Source organism: Ambystoma mexicanum, chromosome 1q (genome assembly GCF_040938575.1).
Source record: "Ambystoma mexicanum isolate Mex_15411 chromosome 1q, UKY_AmexF1_1, whole genome shotgun sequence".
Lineage (NCBI taxonomy): Eukaryota > Metazoa > Chordata > Amphibia > Caudata > Ambystomatidae > Ambystoma > Ambystoma mexicanum.
In genome coordinates, this window is record NC_090922.1 from 1,004,479,450 (window position 1) to 1,004,499,571 (window position 20,122).

Consider the following 20,122-nt stretch of genomic DNA (forward strand, 5'->3'; position numbering starts at 1 on the left):
CAGATTATAATTTATATATGTTTTTAGGAACCGCACAAGTGATACCTCGTAAAATTGTCAGTTTTACCTTACGGAAGCACGGCTGCCAAACAGTTCAAGTGCCAGCCAAGAATATGTCTATTAAGCAGATGTTAGAAAAGAAAGTCATTCTTTAAGGATGTTTTCATCCATCACAGATCTTTTCACACCGAAAGCACAGGTTCGCTAACCTACCAACATTATGTAATTCAATTATACACTAACAACTTGCCTTAGATTGACTCTGCCTTCTCTGTTTTTCCACATTTTTGTTTGACTTCAATTCTCCTGGAATGGTATGTGAAATGTACTCGCATTTATACAGCTGTTCTTTGAATTTTGCACTATACCGTTATGATTGAATGTATTGGTGTATAGATAATTTCCTACAGACTAAGATAAATACAGGCCCTGATGAAGGACATTATTAGTCCGAAATGCATAGGCCCAATGTATGTCTGCTTTTAAGTGATTATCAGGCATAATCACATGACTATTGAATAAAACAAGAGTGAAACTTACTTCTGATAAATGATATGACTATTCTTGAAAACTACACATTTCAGTAACCATTTAGTGGTAATTAGAGTGTGCAGCCCACACCGCTGGCAAGATTGCAAAGGTCCTCTCTTTCCTTCAATTTCGAGTGCCCTACACAGAGGCACCTACAATTGGGTTTGCACTCCACTCAGAAATCAAATGTGTTCATCCAATTTGGAGTATAGGAATTTCAAGACAATAGCTTTGCATACTCACTGCTCATCTTAAGTGATCCAGGTATACATAATGTAATAAACCTCAAGGTGTTTCACAGGCTGGTCCCCGGGGATCTGTCATCCAGGTGGCCAGGACACGGCCATCGCTATTGGATCCATTTCCTGGCGGTGGACCAATGTGGGAGGATCACCTGGGTGAGGGGTCTTTGGGGAGTGAAAGTGGTACACCGAAAGTTGAGACGCGGTATCCCCTTCCTTGTGACAGATGTTCCCCATCCTACCTAGTAGGATACATAGAAGCTGTAGCCCCCGCTTTTCCAACACAAACACTTTCCCACAGCGTGAACGACACCGCACTTATTCCCTGTTTCAACACAAGGGTCAGGCAGAGTCAGGCAATTACCGACAACTACACACACTTGACTACCCTTTCCCTTCCCCATAGGGATAAAAGGTGGAACACAAGAGCACACTCTGAGCAAGGCCAAACGCACGAGTAAGCAGCCATTCCAGTTCCAGGACGGCAGTTCAAACAGAAGAGAAAAGCGGCTAGAGAGGACGTCAAGGAGGGGAGACCTTGCCCTTTTCAACCCAGACCTGTAAAGCGTCTGATGAGAGAAAAATAAGACCGGGAATCACAGCTGACAGGTGGTGGGATGGATGTCAGCGGTACGTGGCACCCTCCCGCACTGATGGCCAGTGCGGGGAGACGTGGCAGCCACTGAGGTGCCATCCTTGACTCCAGCAGCAAAGGAACCGCCAATGAGTTCAGCACAGCCGGTGAGTCGGAGGAAGCTGATAGTCGACTGGACTGTGTTAGGCTTAAGGTTGCATTGGCAACATAAACAAGGGTATTAGACACAAGGTCTTTGAGAACAAATTTGGTACCAGAGATAGTGGTCCAGCGCCACGTGGGTGCTCAGTCAAAGGTCTCTAAACAGTACTCCTCTCCAGAGCGAAGATACTGTGTTGAACATTGTAAAGAAACTACAGGTACCAAGAGGCCATAGAGAAGGCCGGTATAAGGTATTAAGATGGTCATACAGGGGTCGAATCAAATCCTTTGCACACTCGAAAGTCCTTGGCACACTGCAGAAGCTATGTCAAATTGGAATTGGCGTTTGCGCCCGGTTGAGAGGAACGCTGTGCAAACTGTGATGGTGTGAAGCCTGCGCTTGCCGTTGGCTAACATTGACCCAGCGAGACGAGATCGCCCTTTGGAAATCTGTTTGAATTGGCAAGTGATTTGGTTAAGCCCAATTTAGGGAGGCTGACGACAGAGAGAAGGAACGGATTCCTGCTGAGGGGATCCCAGGTTGACTGGTATTCACCCTACGTAAAGATTATTTGAAGGAACTTTTGTTTTTGTTGATTTGACGTATCGGGCCTTCTGAAGCGAGAGACTTTGCATGAAAAGAGACTTTGATACCAAGGAAAAGGAATTGTAAGCTTGTGCCAGAGAGGCCTAGGAGTTTGCCGTGCTCGAGAGTCTGCCTTTGCTGAAAATGTGGGAAAGGGAGACCCCGGCCATAAGATCCTCGCCTATTATTTTGTGAACACTTCTTTCTTTTTCTTGTGAACATGATCTCACACTCTTTTGTATTATAGATGTAAGGATTGGCAATACGTTTTTCTTCATATAGGCCCTTTTATTTGACTAGACACCAGTAGCACTGTATTAATATTATTATTTGATGGTTGTAGCTTGCGCCCATCTTAGATTTGGGTTTGGATTAGGCATGTATCTCACCCCTTTTACAGTTTAATAAACACCCTTGAACTGTGATCATTCGTGTTTGTCTTACTTACAATAATCACCAATGCCTTGTCTCTGTCACACCAAGGGAAAGATATGCCTCCTTCCCACTTACAGCATGTATCCCTATGATGGAAACCAAGCAAATCAACAGTCAAAATGAGGAGGATGGCACATTACAAATGCCCAGAAAGAGAGAAAGCACACCTTCGACGATTTTTCAGTATCATTCTGAAATAACTGCTCTTTTCTAGACTCCCCTTTAGTGGTCTCCCCATGCGGTTTTAGAGGATTAGACTTTCTATGTCACGTATTGGTGTAAATGCAGGTGACACACCCTCACCCATCCTTTGTTGGTGGATATGTCTGCCTTATGCAATGCATCCTAAGAGAGGGTTAAAACAATTTCTGACCCTTTGAAACAATACTGATCAATGAAAGAATTTCCAAATCGGATGTTTCCATAAAAAAAAATAAAAAAACTGCTGATTAATATGAGAGTGATATGGCTTGTGTTAAATTGTAAACATAAATTGTTGTACGCTAATGCCACTGTTTTTGGTTTTCAGGTCAGTTATTGAAAAAGTTGCAGATGAGTCACTGATGTACGCAGAACAACTTCCAGTAGCTGAGATTATACACCAGGTATGTCATTTTACTTTGAAAGAAAGGTCACCGTCTCCTGATTTGCAGACACTTTCTCTTATCTTGTGCTTATGGGGAACCCCCTCTCTTGATACCGTGTATAGTATATTACATATTGATGTGGACCACGTTGTTTGTTGCCTTACACCGTCTCCAAAACTGTGTGTTTTTTTTTTTAATTCTTGTTTTTATTCATGCCTGAATAGAATACAAATCAACATACTGTGTTCCTGTATTCGGTATAATATAAATTTTACTTATGTACGTGCGACATTGTAAAGATTTTTAGCCCATCTAGTGAACAGAATTCTACAATATGAATTCTTCTGTATCCCATCTTCCAGCTTGTTTTAATGTTCATGCTCTTCGAAAATGGAAAGTTAAACTCAAATGAAATCATTTTGTACTGAAGTTCATGTACATAGCTCTGTGCATTATGCACCCGACTCAGAGTTCTGTAAGAAGCCTCAACCAGTAGTGAGTTTCGAAACCTGCCCGGTCCAACTCAATACATCGTTCTTTGGAGATTGATTAATTGAGTACCTTTTACATTGGGTAATAAGAACACCTACTATTACCTCAACCAGGGGTTTCCAGTTTTGTTCAGGATACCAACAAACAGACCCTTGCCATGACGTTATTCCTTTTAGTTTGTAAGGTTTGGGTTCTCTGGCTTCTGGTGATATCCCCTGAAGCTGAAACCTTTTTCAGGAACCTGCTTTGGAGGACCTGGCAGGAAATCCCAATGATTCCAGTGGTCTGGATAACTCTGCAAAGTTTTTCATAGCTTATTATGACAATTGTCACAGTGTGGTGGCCAAGACCATGGGTAGCCTGTTGCTCCTGTGGTGGAAAGTCAGGGCCATGCCCCGACTGACTTTCTGTAGCAGGGTGCACTTGTGGAGGCCTTCCTCCTCTTTAGTGCCTCCTCTTTGACCCAACCTTTTCCACTAGGAGGTTCTAAAAAGTCAGAGGGAAGCAGGGGCCAGCTCATGATAACTCCAAACTTCTCTCCATGCATCTGACCCCAGATTACAAGGTGATTCAGGCTTCTAGGACTGTGTCCACTCGTTTGCATTCCATTGCTACCGCTAGATAGATGGACACCTTTGGCTTCAGAGTATCCTCTTTGTGTACTCTGGCTGGTTACTCCCATACATTGCAGGGTCAAGCTGAGGAGGCATTGACCCACTTTATGCAGGAGATACAGGCTCCCCTCCGCAAGGATTTGACTGACCTTAAAACAGCAGGCAGTGAGCGCCAGTTGTTAATAAAATAATACACATTTTTTGTAAGATATACGATTTGCACCAGAACCCTCTTGCACTAAGAGAGTACAAATAGCTAATGTCTTCTCTGTTTACAACATTGGTTCCACTAGTTTCCACCAGTTTTCTGACTGATCATTGCCAGGGAAGATATTTGCTAAGGATTTCACTTAACACATTTGGACCAGCCTGTATACTGTTCTGTGTTGGTAGGTTAGTGAGAACATGAGAAGCATTGATAAAGAAACACTTATGTACAGGTGCCTAGAAACAGGCACGTTTTAAATGCCATATATCATATTAACAGATAATCATGAATAAGGATGCCTACACCTGACATGTAGGCAAAATTCGATTCCAAACCAGATGACACATTGGAGAAGGTGAAGGCTTCCAGTGCAACAACACATTTCTTCTGTCTGGTGTGTCATTCCACCCAGTCTTCCTTTTCCTCATTTCCTCCATCCCTGAGAAGCTGCTCTCGCTACCACATCAAGCAAGTATTCTGTTCAACACATCCTGCATCACCTACAAAACAAACACAACCAAGGCACTGCTCTTCCCATCAGAGAAACTCACCATTGCTGGAGGTCAACTCACTACCAGAAGCAACAACATTGCCAGAATGGAAACCAAGAACTGCAAGAGGGAAAAATACATTGCTCTTTCTTCCAACTAGGTTTCCCCTGCATAAATCCCATACCTACTTACATACAATGGTCCTGCCTTTAGCTCCGGCCCTTTTTCCAGTCACCATGGTAAATTCAAGCAGCAGGATCGTTAACAACAGAAGTGTTGATTTTTCAAAAAAGCCTTGCTACGAAAATCATGGACACGCTTGCATTTCCAAGGTATTCCAGGGAACCAGAGAGGAAAATCTCAGAAAAGCCACATTGTTACTGAGACTTGGATTTTCTGTGAAAAGGTAGGTTATGAAATAGTTCTAGGAAATGTAAGGATTTCTGAGATAACAAATTGCATTGGAAAGCATGGATAACTCAGGACATCTCCCAGGAATCCAATGTTGGGAAAAGCCTGGAAAATCAAGGGCCATATTGCTGAAAAGAACTTGCAAATTAACCTGATGAATCGTTCTTCAACCTGCCATTACAGAAGGTGAAAAATCATTTATAAATCGGGCTTGCTTCTCCCCAAAAGAGGCAGTCCAGCCCGAACTGCTAGGTCACATCCCTTCTGCTTTATCATCCCAAGACCTGTGTAGTTGACATCCTTGTAGTTGGAGCATGAGGGCATGTTTACCAAACACTATCAATATTGGGGTGCGCTAAGAAACTGTAATTAAAAAACCCTCCTTCCTGCATTGTGAGAGCAGAATACAGCATTTCAGTTAACAACTCCTGCATCATACCACAACGTAGTTGCTAACTCTGGAAGTTTACCTCCAACTTAGAGCATAGAACTATGGCTATGTAATTTCATTGACAAGGCTTGTATTTTTGCTCCAAGTTAGATACTTGTCACTGTACTGAAAAGCCTGGATAACCCAGGATCACCAACAATGTCTTATTATTTAATAAATCGAATATTTGTAAAAGCTTTTAACATCTCAAAACAAGTCCTGATAATATTGTTCTCTAATGAGTTTCCACCAAAAGCAAAGACGTCCACCTACTGAACCTACAACAATACTTAATTTGTTAATTTGTTAAATGAAAGCCTAAGACTGGAGGCCTTGTGTACTGTAAGCCATTTTATATCAGCCTTCTTTTCTTACCTTGCCAAGTTTGTTTTGTTTTATGATGGTTGAAAGTGAATTGTAAAATTGTATTTTTCGGTTCACATTCTATTATTTGAAAAGCCCCTTTAACCAAAAATGTAAATGACAGGTACAGCTTCAGCAGCATTTTGATGCGGTTTCCTTGTTTCCATAGACAACTTGAGAATTTCAGTGAAGTTTATGAAAATAAAACATTGCCAGTTTTCCTGAAAATATTTGTTAAAGATTGAATTTTAGTTTGTCTGACTACAAGAACTTCATATGTAAATTGATATATTTTAGGAGACCAATATAAAAGGTAACCTTTGGAGTGGACATTTTTATCACTCGAATGTTGAAAGATAAAGTCCACACTTTTCTGCAAGAATCAAATTCTAGATTTTAAGCCCAAGCTTCTCTTCACAAATCCTACATGCTTCAGTTTTTTTTTAGTCAAATAATGTCCTCACAGTCCAAACGATATAAGCAAAAAAGAGTAAAGGTGTGAGCTTCTTCTGCATTTTATTGCATTTAGCAAGCAGTCTGGTATGGATACAGCAAAATATAACCTTATCTGTATCTACGAGACTTTGGAAACACTAGAATTCCTGGATTGGTTACCCAACCTAAATCAAAATCCAACTGATCTGGGATTTTTGAGTTTGAAAAGGAATGTACAGTAGTACCAGCTTCCAATAAAAAGTGTTAAACATATTTTACAGGAGATCCTGGCTGATAGCACAGCTGTTAGCCAAAGGGAATACCGTGCTTGTGCCCCCATTAAAATGGGGAAAGGTAGTTCTCTCCGTATTTTCTGGTCCACACAAAGGGTAGCAGGCTAACACCAATCGTAAACCGACGACTCCTCAAATCATTTTGTGCAGAGACTTAATGCATAATCATCTTGGTGCACATCCTTCATGCATTGGAGCGACAGAATGGGTTCGATTTTCTGGATATCCACAGTGCCTATTTAGAGGTCCCATTCCACTGGAACCACCGATTGTACCTCTGGGTTATCATAAGGGGGCATTATTTTCAGTTCACCTTGTTGCACTTCAGTTGTACTTGTATGATGCAGATGTTTACATCTTTGGAGCAAGTGTATCCATGTCTTCCTGCAATTAGACAGTTGGGTGATGAAGGCTTGGTCTGCAGTCTCAGAACATCTTGTCATGATCATCTACCTACTCAACAGTCTGGGTTTCACCCTAAACCTAAAACGGTCTCTAATGTTTCCTTCCCAGTGGCTCCTTTCTGTCAGAGACATCCTTTATACCCATCTGGTCTAGTCTTTCTACTCTCGATAGCATTTTGGACAAACGGGTCTCTGTTCCCAGCCACGACTCAGGCTTCTTTGCTGTGGCTTTTCAGGTTAATGGCATTTTGTACCTAACTGGTTCCACAAGTGCCTCAGAAGGAGCTGCCTTCAAAGGCTGCAAGTCGTTGTGCCTGGTTTTTGGTGCCCAATCGCCACCCCCAGAAGGTTTTGATTCAAGTGCCTCTGGACTTCATCACTGCACTTATTTGGTGCACCTTTGGAACAGCACTGGCGATAGGTCACACTTGTAAAGGGTGCCTCTGTGAACAAGCGGGATGCTTGCCTACAAGATCTTTCAGTGATTGGCCAACAGTCACTGGAAGATTGGTTTACTCATAGAAACATCTTGGAACTACAACTTGTCCAACGGTCCTGGGCCGCCCTTCTTGAATGTATCAGTTCATCCAGTACCGTGGTCATGCACTACCCCAACAAGAGGGCAGATTTGCCTCACTCCCCGTCTGCAAGGAAGCCATATTGGTACGGTTTTGAGCTCTGGATCATACTGTTCTTCAGGTTTTCTCACCTGGATGGGAAGGAGACATTGTGAGCATTTACGTTCACATGCCAGGTGGCATTGCCCCAGAAGTGGGAAATTGCCAGCATGTGTTCGAGGTATTCTCTGAAAGGGGGTTACACACTTTTTATCCCCAGTATTTATTTGAACTCATCTCTTGCAGGATATATCCACTTCAAAGAGGTGTGGGGGCTGTGAGATGTTCTGGTTGTGGACTGGGCTTTTAACATTCATTATGCATTTTCCATGGTTCTGCTCAACTCTCTGGTGCTGAGACAGTTTTAGGGGTTTCTCCCCGCAATGATTCTGCTCAACCCAGATTATGCACAAAGCATGTGGTAGCTAAACCTTTTAATTTTATCGATCTTTTATCACCGTTCACTAAGCATTACTGGGATGCTCTATTGGAACACTTTGTGCTGCGAAATGTTCCGGTGTATGACACATTTCCTCCAACTCCTCCTTCCATAAACTGGTTATTATTATGGGAGTCTTTCAATAGATCAGGAATTTGAGGAAGGTATCCATGGAAGAAACAAGTTACTTCCCTTCCATAATGTTCTTACTGATGTATTCGTCATATCTTGCACAGATTCCTCATTGAGGCCCCCCTTTTTTTAACCTGTATGCGCCTGGATTGACTTTCAAGAGATGAGGAATCTGTCAGGTAAATAGTATCCATCAGATAGACCATTACCAAAGGCAAATAATATATTCCTTCAATTCCAGGTGTGATTTTTTTATTTTTAATTGGAGATGCATCTCCATCAAATGTGTGTGAGTCACTGAGCATATTAGGGTGCACCAACCAACCAAGGGAGGTTTCGGGAGATTCTCCCACCAGAACATGTTTTCTAATAATGGGTCAATATGATGCATAGCACACTTTATACAAGAAGTGTTTAAAAAGCCACACAGTTTTCAAAAGGTTTGTAGGGCTAAAATATGAAAGAAATTCAGTAGATAACATGTCTCCAACTGTGCACAGGAACATGTCTTAATGCATTTTCATAATGCCTTTGCAACAATATATGCCAGTATTCTGTCACTGTAAAAGAAAAGGTTCATGCATGTTGTGCCCAAACATAACCTTGCTGGCTTTGCCAATATATTCCAGTCACCCCATATAATAACATTCGTGTTGGCTTTTCCCATTATGCCACTGGAAGAAAACATGTCCTTGCTAGCTGCACCCATGCGGATATCGGAAAGAAAATGTGCTGAGCTCTAGCTAAAAGTACCTGTTTGGTATCGAGAATCACCCAGTATGCAAGGGCTATCTCCAAGGAAAAGAGGAGACCGTACATACAAATCAAATCTAACTTCCTCATGAGATACACTCTGTATCTGTGGCCAATCTGCATTGCCAACTATGTTTTAAATATCCCAAAATACTAATTTTTTACATCCCCAAACACACAGATGCAGTATCACATAGGTAATGTTTATGGATCAGGAACAACTCACAGTGGTGGCCATTTCACTGCATTTTTTTACTGCATATTATAAATGGCCCAGACACCCAAGCCATCATGAAAGCTCAAATTCCCCCTTTTTCCTACACCCTGTCCCCCCGAAAAAGCCACTGATAGATGCCATAAAATGGTCCTTCACCAATTGCAATGAAACGGCTGTGGTGAGTTGGGTGGCTACCATGTTTGTATGTTGAAAGGTTGCCTGGGCAGTAAAAAGTAGCTCCTGGCGTCAGACTAAGTAGGCTTCCCTAGGCTTCAAGTTGGTGAATAGCTCTCACTGGTTTCAGTCCCTGCCATTGTAGGTCTGTATGTCTATGTAAAAACACTCATGTTTAATGGCATTATGGGCAAAGAAAACATGGTGTATCATTGTAATGAAATGTGCCCATACTGGCTGCTCCAATGTAGCTCACCCCACATACTAAGAACACTTCTTAGCTTTGTCCATAATGCCACTAAATATGTGCCAGTGTTTTGCCCCTATCTGCCAGCACCAAGTCAAATCATCGGGCATCCACACACAACCCCACATTTATTCACTTGCTTATTCACCTGCATCCATATACTCACAAATTCCCCATTCAATGGCATTCATTCACCCATGTGTTTGTGCCCTCATATACCCTAGCAGGCATACACACAGCACTCACAAACGTGCGTGCGTACACATCCGTACAAATACTCAAACACAGACAACTCATTGGATGCATGCTTACACTCACAAAGGTTACAAAATACTATTGCAGTGCTTGTTGCCTCATTTTAGGACTCCTACTCGCCCCACTCTGCTGCTCTGGAAGGGCATCCCGGTGCACTCTTTAAACCGGAACCAGGAAGCAGAGTGAGGGTGACTCCCAAACATGGCTACCAGAGTCTTGGTTTCTGGCATGTATGCGGAGCGGAAGCAGCTCAGTGTGCCTAGCTCTCTTAGCTGATGGGAGGAACGAGAGTACCCCAACACATTTTACAGAGTGAAGTTCCCCAGCCTGCATGGTCATTGGTTATGCAAACCTGGGAAAGCAAAACACCCCCATTCAGCCATGCCTCATTGGGCATTGTTAGGATGGTATGGTATCAAAGTAAGACAGACACAAGTGATCACAGTTCAAGGGTGTTTATTGAACATTATGCAAAATAGTGTGGGATAATGCTCACAAAAAGAAAGAAGTGTTCATAAAATGATAAGTCGGGATGTTTAGGCCGTTGGCCTCCCTTCTCCATGTTTTAGCACGGGACAAGGCGGGTCACTCAAGTACAACACACTCTTGGGCTTCTTCAGCACGAGGTCACACTTCCTTTTACCAACATCAGGACCTTCGGTGCCCAAGTCTCTTTTGTACAAAGTCTCCTGCTTCAGAGGGCCTGATGTACCCGAAACAACAAAGAAAAGTTCCTTTCTAAATATTCAAGTCGAGCGATTTTCTCTTTGCCCTGGATCCCCCTCAGCCAGGGTCTGATCCTTCTTTAACAATTAGCCTCCCTCAGTCGGGTTCAGACCAACTTTAATTCACAGGCATCCCCCCGCCAGGTTCACATTTGCCACAACAATATCTCTTCAGGTGACTTATGGCTCACACCGGATCCCACCTCTTGCGGGGTTAGATCCCCTTTTTAGACAATTAGTCCCCCTCTTCGGGACTAAGACCAATTTCAGTTCACAGGCAATCAAAGACTTTCGAAAGTGCACCAGATTCAACCTACTCCGCTGCAGGACCTCTTCGATTTCACTGTTCAATAATCTTTTACATAATCTGGGGGTACCAAACAGACTTTTGAGTAAGCACCCACGTGGTGCCGGATAACTCTGAATCTGGTACCTATTTTGGTTTCCTAAAGATCAATCGCACACAGGTTATTTGTTCATACAATGTTGCCGCTTGCAACCTTGAGCATAACCCACTCCGGTCTGCTATCAGTTTCTCCCGACTCACCGGCTATGAACTCATTGGCGTTGCTTGACTTTCAGTCAAGGACAGTAACAACTTTAAAGGGACCATGGGTATTTAAAGATGCTGGGATCTTACCCTTAAAGAGACCACAACTATTCAAAAAGTATCCCAACACCTTACTACTGTTTCCTAGCAACTAAGCAGGTAAATCACCTCTTATTAATGCAATGAGCTCATTAAAGGCTAGTCCTCTTCAGAGTGAGTCATTTTCCTAATGTGTATTACAAAGTCGAAAATACAAACAATTTTACTATTTCAACAACCTTTTTTGTAACAATTTAGTTAACGTGACTAGTGCAATATTGTGTACAATACAAAAACAATGAATTTCATAATGAGAACATAAACCGGGTTCATATTGTTCTTGCTATGACGTTAACATCTGCTAGTATTTAGTTGATTAATGTTTCAATCTGGCAACAAAACATCCTACTTTTACTGGGTGCCTAAATCCGGGTCCTAAATCGACATAAATGTCCAATTCTAACGTACTGCTAAATTTAACAGTAGCTAAACACCCAACATGTTTCGTACTTGTCTAAATCAAAAACAATTTGTCAGAACGTCTTCAGGGGAAATTCATGTGTAACGACAATTTGTTCAACAGTGACTTGTTTATAAATAAACAAAAAACGCTAAATCTTTAAGTGATTACACACAAGCGATGGGTTTAGAGGGCCATACAAGTAGGTAGTGATCGTAACTCGCAGTTACAAATGCATCTCGTTAGTTCTTCTCCACAAGTCTGTCCTTATGTAGGAGTGGGGCACATGCTGTTACTCGTCTTGATACAACCCACACTCAGAAGTTGGGACAACGTTGCGCATACGGTCCATATTGTTTCAAGGACAGTATCACTGTGGCAATCCCTTTTCCTCTTTTCCCCGCCTTGACTATCAATGCGGAAAGGCCCTGTGTACCTTTGACACACACTACACCGCGGCTCAGCTGTAATTCCGGGTCTTAAGTTTCTTTTCCTTGAGGCTTCTTGAAAGCCGCAATCCTTTCTTGAAAAGGACAAGGGTAATTCCCTCCTTGTCGTCCTCTCTGGTCTCGCTGCCTTTTTCCTCGGTTTAAACTGCCATCCCGGAATAGCTGCTTCCTCATGGATTTGGCCTTGCTCAGAGTGTGCTTTTGTACTCAGCCATTCATGTGGGGAAGTGGGATGGAAGTCAGGTGTGTGTAGTTATCAGTAATTGCCTGACTCTGCTTGACCCTTGTGTTGGGTCATGTCAGGTATACGGATCTGGTGTTAGTCTGTTGTCACTCACGATTAACTGTCCGAATGTGTTTGTGTTGGAAAAGGGGTAGGGGGTTGAGTTTCTAGGTATGCTACCTGGTAGGATGGGCAAAAGGTGTCCTAAGGAAGGGGATACTCCGTCTCACCCTTCAGTTTCCCACTTCCATTCCCTGAGGACCTCCTATCCATGTGATCCTCCCACAATTGTCCACCCCCAGGAACTGGATCCAATTGGGTTGAATGGCAAATCCCTGGGGACCAACAGTGAGACACCTTCCGGTTTCTCAAAGCATGTTCATCTAAGGTAGTGTACCAAGGAGCGCTCCCCCCAGCTGCATGTTACATTTGGGAGAGTGCTCAGGTTTTCAATATGATAACTTTGGCTTTTCCATAATGGGTGGCACATTGGCATCCTGTCTCCCATTATGGACAAAATGCTGCTTAGTTTAACAAATTCCATTCTTTCAGAGCCCTTTCATCGTACCACATTGTAATATAAATTCGAGGGGATTGGGTCCTCCGACGTATTCCATATCTATGACAGATAATGTCTACAGCTGTGCTGTTTCGGAAAATCTTTGGCGTCTGCGTCATGCGTCGATGACGTCGTTGCACCGTCCCCGAGGACCTCCTCCGACGGCCGACGTCACCCGATGTGATAAGTAGGACGCACAACGCCCATAGCCTCAGTTCCATTTTTTCCGCGAATGTGTTCGCTTCGTGAATCTCGGTACGCCTCGACTCGTTGGAGTTTGCTGATTTCTATTCTCGGTTCATTGAACCTGTTTGGTTGGTTGTGAAGACCTGTTCGTGGCGATGTTTTTCTCATCTTCGACCCCGCGTCCGGGTTTCAAGAACTGCGGCGTCTGTGGGTTCAAGATGTCGGTCACGGCCTCGCACGATGCCTGCCTCTGGTGCCTCGGGGAGGCCCACGATACGGACGACTGTGTCGACTGCCAGTCGCTCACTGCAAAGGCCTTGCGGGAACGCAAGAAGAAGCTGTCGGTAGGTCGGGTGTCTAAGCCCCGGAAGTCGAGGTCTGCGGGGCTTTCGACCGATGACTCGAGGGGTGACTCTCCGCGTCATCGTCGGAAGTCTGGTGGGTCTCCTTCCAGGAGTCGTCTCGCCACTCCTCCGCCTCTTCTAGGCATTCCAGGAAGCGCCGGCATAGGTCGCCTTCCCCGTCCTCTTCCGAGGACTCCGCCCGTCGGCGGGTCGCTTATCCCTCCATGCAAGCGACACCGGAGGAATGGGCTTCCTTCGGGAAGCAGATGCTAGCGATCCTGGAATCGCAGGGCACCGGTCCATTTGCACCTCCGAGTGGGGTCGGTCGGCACCGGTCGAGAGACACCGCCCGTATGCCTTCGGGCTCGGGTGGTCGGCACGGCTCGCGGGAGAGGTCCCGCTCGGACAAGGGTAACCGTTTTCGCCATGCCCGTTCCAGGTCCCGGTCCTCGACGCGCTCAAGACTGCGTGATCCTGTGCCGTCTTTGAAGAAGACGTCGACGCCTGTGGCGCCAAGGTCGTCGACGATTTCTCTTGAGGCTCCGCCTCCGGGGGGTTGTCGACACCGTCGGTGCCCAGGTTGTCGAGAGACACGCTCGGAGCTCTGGCTTCGAGGACTGTGTCGATGCCGCCGATGCTGGCGGCACTGCAGCTGTCGTCGACGCCGATTCGCTCAACGTCGACGCCTTTTCTGTCGACGTCGGCGCCAACTCGTTTGGCGCCCTCAGCGCCTTTTCTGTCGACGCCGGCGCCTTTCGAGGCGGTGGTGTCGGAGGGGCCCCGTGGCACAGGGTTTGCCCCTAGAAAGGCTATGGCTAAGGTCCGGCACTGCTTTGGTCCGCAGAGTTCTTCCTCTCCCTGCCTGGAGTACATTTCAGAGGGTGATGAAGGCTCTGATGGCTTCTGGTTCCGGTTCTGGTTCCAGATGCAGCTCGAGTTCTGGGCCATCCAGCAGGAAGTTTCGATCTCGGCGGTTCATCTGGCCGGAGAAGACAACGAGACGGCGGACGCTCTGAGCAGGCAGAGCATGATCTCTCACGAGTGGGACATGCCTCAGGAGATTCTCCTGGAGATCTTTGCCCTTTGGGGGACCCCTCAAGTGGATCTCTTCGCCTCCAGTGTCAACCAGAAGTGCGAAAGGTTTTGCTCGCGGGAATTTCCTCCAAAAGGAGCCTTAGCAGACGCTTTTGTGGTGGAGTGGTCATTCCCACTGCTGTACGTGTTTCTTCCAGTCCCTGTCATCCCGCAAGTGCTGCAGAGGTTACGGAGGTTCGATTCCCGGATGATCCTCATTGCTCCGGCGTGGGCCCGGAGGATGTGGTACCCGGACCTTCTAGACTTGTCCATCTGCCCTCCACGTCGTCTTCCCTACCGAGATGATCTGCTCTCACGGGAGGGGGGTCATGTTCTCCATCCAGAGGTCAGATCCCTCAATCTTCACGCTTGGCTTCTAAAAGGTTGAGGTATAAGGATTGGGACCTCCCTGAAGACGTGATGGAGGTGTTGCTATCGGCCAGGCGGCCGGCAACTAAGTCTCTGTACCGTTGCCGTTGGAGAAAGTTCTGCGACTGGTGCAGAGTTCAGAATGTGGATCCTTTTGAATGTGACATTCCCATGGTTTTGTCTTTTTTGCTTTCTTTGGCCCACAGGGGCTTGCAAGTGGGGACCATTAAAGGTTACCTGGCGGCGCTGTCCATATTTAAGCGCTCGTCTGGAGTGTTCCTATTTTTATTTTTGAAAGGGCTCACTAATGTGTTCCCTCCATCACCTTTTCTGGTGCCAGGCTGGGATTTGAACCTTGTTCTTAAGTTTCTTATGGTCGCTCCGTTTGAGCCTTTACATTCTTGCCCCTTGAGGCTGTTAACTCTGAAAACTGTGTTTTTGGTTGCGGTTACTTCCGCTCGCAGAGTGAGTGAGTTACAGGCGCTTTCAGTTAAGCCACCCTTCACTGTGTTTCACAAGGACAGGGTTGCCCTTAGAGTTCGTCCTTCTTTTCTTCCGAAGGTGGTTTCAGAATTTCATTTGAGCCAGAAGGTTGTTCTTCCGGCGTTCTATCTTCCTCCACATCCTGGTCAGGAAGAGGAGAGGCTCCATAGGCTTGATCCTCGGAGAGTGTTGAGCTTTTATTTTTCGCGCATGTCCCGGGTCAGAGTGGACGATCAACTTTTTATTGGTTACGCTGGAAAGCGTTTGGGACAATCTGTGATGAAACAGACTTTGTCTCGTTGGATTATTTTAGCTATCTCCGAGTGTTACCGCTTGGCGGGTAAGGACCCTCCGGCTGGCTTGCGGGCCCATTCTACCAGAGGAGTGGCTGCGTCTACTGCCCTGCAGAGGGCGTTCCTATTCGTCACATCTGTGATGCAGCCACCTGGGCTTCAGTACATACTTTTGTACGTCACTATTCCCTTGATTCCATCAGAGGGCAAGATCTGGTCTTTGGCAAGGCAGTACTCTATTCCACAATTTGATTGGGCATGGTAAATTTGTATTCTAAATTCTTTCCCACCTCCTTGCTTGGTACTGCTTTGGGAGTCTGTCATAGATATGGAATACATCGGAGGACCCAATCCCCTCGAAGAACAAGTTACTTTCTTTCCTGGTAACGTTCTTTCGATGGGAAGGCCTTGTGTGTCTGACTGGCAGAAAACTGGTGGCACACGTTCTGGGAAAAAACTATAGCTGAGGCTATGGGCGTCGTGCGTCCTACTTATCACATCGGGTGACGTCGGCAGTCGGAGGAGGTCCCCGGGGACGGCGCATCGACGTCATCGACGCAGGACGCAGACGCCAAAGATTTTCCAAAGCAGCACAGCTGTGGACATTACCTGTCATAGATATGGAATACGTCGTCGGACCATCCCATTGAAAGAACGTTACCAGGTAAGAAAGTAACTTGTTCTTTTGTCTTGAGCTTCCTAATGGCAGCTCCTTTCAGGTCACTTTTACTCTCGTCATTTGTTTTTCTTGCTTGAGGGTTATCTTCTTAGTTGTCATCATGCAGGTGAGACAGATTAGCAATCTTCAGGCACTTAGTAGGGATCACCCTTCCCCTTCATTTCCTAGGGGAAAAGGTTTACCGCAATGGTTTTGCCTTCTTACTTGCTCAAATTGGTGTTTGCCGCATCTGACACACTTAATACAACCTGCAGTGTAATTTCCAAGTGGTGGAGCATTTTTTTCAACTTGATCATTAGCAAGCTTTGGGATTCTTAATCTCCCTGACCAAGCAGTTTTGTGTCAATGACCACTTATGGGGTTTCCTGGTAAATGGAAGGGCAGGGATGTCATCAAGCAGAACCTTTTGATCGTGATTGTCATCTGTATTAAGGTGCACTTTGCCCTGATAGCAAGGCAGTGCACATCAGAATGTATCCACATTCCATGAGTGAACAGGCATGGTACTTGAGCAAGTTTAAGGATGTAGAAGGAGGGGACTGACGCACAGGTAGCATGATCATTGGCATAGACTTTTATTTAATCAAAGTAAAGAGGAAACCTATCTCTCCCTAACTCTAAGGAACACAGGATTCAGTCAGGATGTCCAAGTAAATAAAGAGTCCACCGTCGTCTGTCAAAATGCCTACTTCTGTCCCTCGCACTTGGAACTAATAATAAAGAGGTAGTGGATCTTCTTGGTCCAGAAGAATGGCTCCCTTCTTCTGGGCAATGTACTATGGTTCCAATTGCAGGTTGGAACTTCGGCTGAGAGAATAACTCCCCTCCCCAGGTCTTGGTTCTTTTCCCAGATTCAAAACAAAATTCCAGCTTGTGATGCTATAAAGTTCTCTGTTCCAATTCTCTGTCTCAATTCAAAAGGTTTCAACTCAAACATCATTCCTTATTGCCCATAGTTTTCTTCACTATTGGATTTGTGGAGAATGTCTCCCTTCTCCAGGTGTATTGTTCTCAATACTTCCACAGTGCCAGGGGAATAACCCCCTTCCCCGGGCCTCCTTCTGCTTGGCTTCACGACACACAACCCCAGGATATGGCTTCCTTCCGCTGGTCTCTCTTGGCTTGCAAATTCACTGTAGTAGGCAAATTACTCCCTTCACCGAGACCTTCATAGGCTCTTTACTGCAGTTCACAAAGGCTGGGGAATGACTCCCTTCTTCAGACCCTACTCAGGCTCTTTGTCACAGTTCACACAGTCTGGGGTAATTAATCCCTTCCCAGCCTTTCTCTGGCACTTATTTTGGGTGCGGGTCCCAAACCCATGTTGGCAGAATGATATACTTCCTTACCAGGTACTGTGACAAGGAAAAATGGTTGTGATGACCTCTTTCTTCAGTTGCGGTTACTACACCCTTCTCTCCACTTTATATCTTGTTGGTGATAGACCTGGTTCACTATCCTGCCAGGCACTATTGTGTCTCAGATTACTTAAGGTAGTCTCTTAATGTTATGCATCGGTCCCCAACCCTGGTTTCTGGGCTTCTCTTGCCTTCCTTTCTTCCCCCAACAGCCCTTGTACCTTTTGGGTCTCTGTCAGGTCTTGTTCACCGGTTGCAAGCACTTCAGTTGCTCCGCTCGGCTTCTTGCGCACTCCCCCTGCTTGTGCGACTACTGTGGCACCTCTGCAGTGCTTGATGCTGGGCAGGTGCTGAGTCTCTCCAGGACTGCTTGGTCCGACGGCTCTGCTCCATTGGACTTCTGCTTTTCCAGCTCGCTGGTCAGCCAGGGCACTGCAGACTGGGTAGCGACGCCTCTTCTCCCGTTCTCGCGTCCCAGTCAGCCGCTTCCTCTCTGCTCCATTCTGGGTATCCTCCAGGCTCGTGGAACCTCCTGGGAGGGTCTGACTCCTTGTTTGGTATTCCCTCTTTTGTTTTGTATAGCATCTGGCCAATCAGAACTCTTTAACACTAGACTGCTCCATAGCGTTTTGAGAATCGCTTTTCACTCCTCCGCACCACCTCCTCGTCCCAGTATTTCCATGAGAGCTCTCTAAGGTAGACCAGACTCTTCTCAGTCCCAGTACATTTACCATAGATCTTTTGGGTCGGCTGTTTTTCCTCATCCCAGTACTGTTTCTTCGAGGGGATTGGGTCCTCCGATGTATTCCATATCTTTGACAGGTAATGTCCACAGCTGTGCTGCTTTCAGAAAATTTTCGGCGTCTGCGTCCTGCGTTGATGAAGTCGATGCGCCGTCCCCGAGGACCTCCTCCGACGGCCGATGTCACCCGCTGTGATAAGTAGGACGCACGACGCCCATAGGCACAGTTCCGTTTTTTCCACGAACATTTTCGCTTCGTGAATCTCGGTACGCCTCGACTCTTTGGAGTTTTGTTGTATTCTTCTCGGTTCTTTGATCCTGTTTGGTTTTTGTGAAAAAGCCTGTTCAGGACGATGTCTACCTCGTCTTCAACCCCGCGTCCGGGCTTCAGGAAATGCAGGGACTGTGGGTCCAAGATGTCGGTAACGGACTCGCACAAAGCCTTCCTCTGGTGCCTCGGGAGGTCCACGACACAGACGACTCTGTCGACTGCCAGTCGCTCACGGCCAAGGCCTTGCGGGAGCGCAAGAAGAAGTTGTCGGTAGGTAGGGTGTCTAAGCCCCAGAAGTCGAGGTCTGCAGGGCTTTCGACGGATGATTCGAAAGGCGACTCTGCGCGTCCTTGTCGGAGGTCCAGTGGGTCTCCTTCCAGGAGTCAGTCTCGCCACTCCTCTGCCTCTTCGAGGCATTCCCGGAAGCGCCGGCATCGGTCGCCTTCCGTGTCCTCTTCCGAGGACTCCGCCCGTCGGCGGGTCGCTTATCCCACCATGCAAACAACACCGGAAGAATGGGCTTCCTTCGGGAAGAAGATCTTAGCGATTCTCGAATCGCAGGGCACCGGTCCGTCCGTGCCTCTGAGTGGGGTCGGTCGTGATCGGTCGAGAGACACCGCTCGCACGCCTTCAGGCTCAGGTGGTCGGCACGGTTCGCGGGAGAGGTCCCGCTCGGACAAGGTAACCGTTCTTGCCATGCCCGTTCCAGGTCCTGGTCCTCAACGCACTCGAGACCGTGTGATCCTGTGCAGTCTTCGAGGAAGACGTCGACGCCTGTGGCGCCGAGGTCGTCGACCTCTCTCGATGCTCTGCCTTCGAGGGGGTCTTCGAAGCTGTCGGCGCCTAGGTCGTCGAAGGACACGCTCGGAGCTCTGGCTTCGAGGCCTGTGTCGACGCCGCTGTTGCTGGCGGCGCTGCGGCTGACGTCGACGCTGATTCTCTCGACGTCAACGCTGATTCTCCCGGCACCGACTCGTTCGGCACCCTCAACGCCTTTCAAGGCGGTGGTATCGGAGGGGCCCCGTGGCACGGGGGTAGCCCCTAGAAAGGCTCTGGCTAAGGTCAGGCATAGCTTTGGTCCCCAGGTGTCTTCCTCTCACCGCCTGGACTACATTTCAGAGGGTGATGAGGGCTCTGATGAGGGCTTGGTTCCGGTGCCAGATGAGCTTCTCTCGGGCCATAGCCAATTTGATGACCTGAGGCAGTCACTGCATGATATCTCGGGC

At 46.4% G+C, this 20,122-nt stretch overlaps 1 protein-coding gene across 1 annotated transcript in view; it reads left to right on the plus strand.

The window, feature by feature from the left end:
* Positions 1–20,122, plus strand: part of PIGK (phosphatidylinositol glycan anchor biosynthesis class K) — a 577,610-nt gene that overhangs the window by 423,194 nt on the left and 134,294 nt on the right. Inside the window, exon 10 of the mRNA XM_069641674.1 lies at positions 3,060–3,135. Coding sequence (XP_069497775.1) covers positions 3,060–3,135 — 76 coding nt within the window. The remainder of the gene's footprint in view (positions 1–3,059; positions 3,136–20,122) is intronic.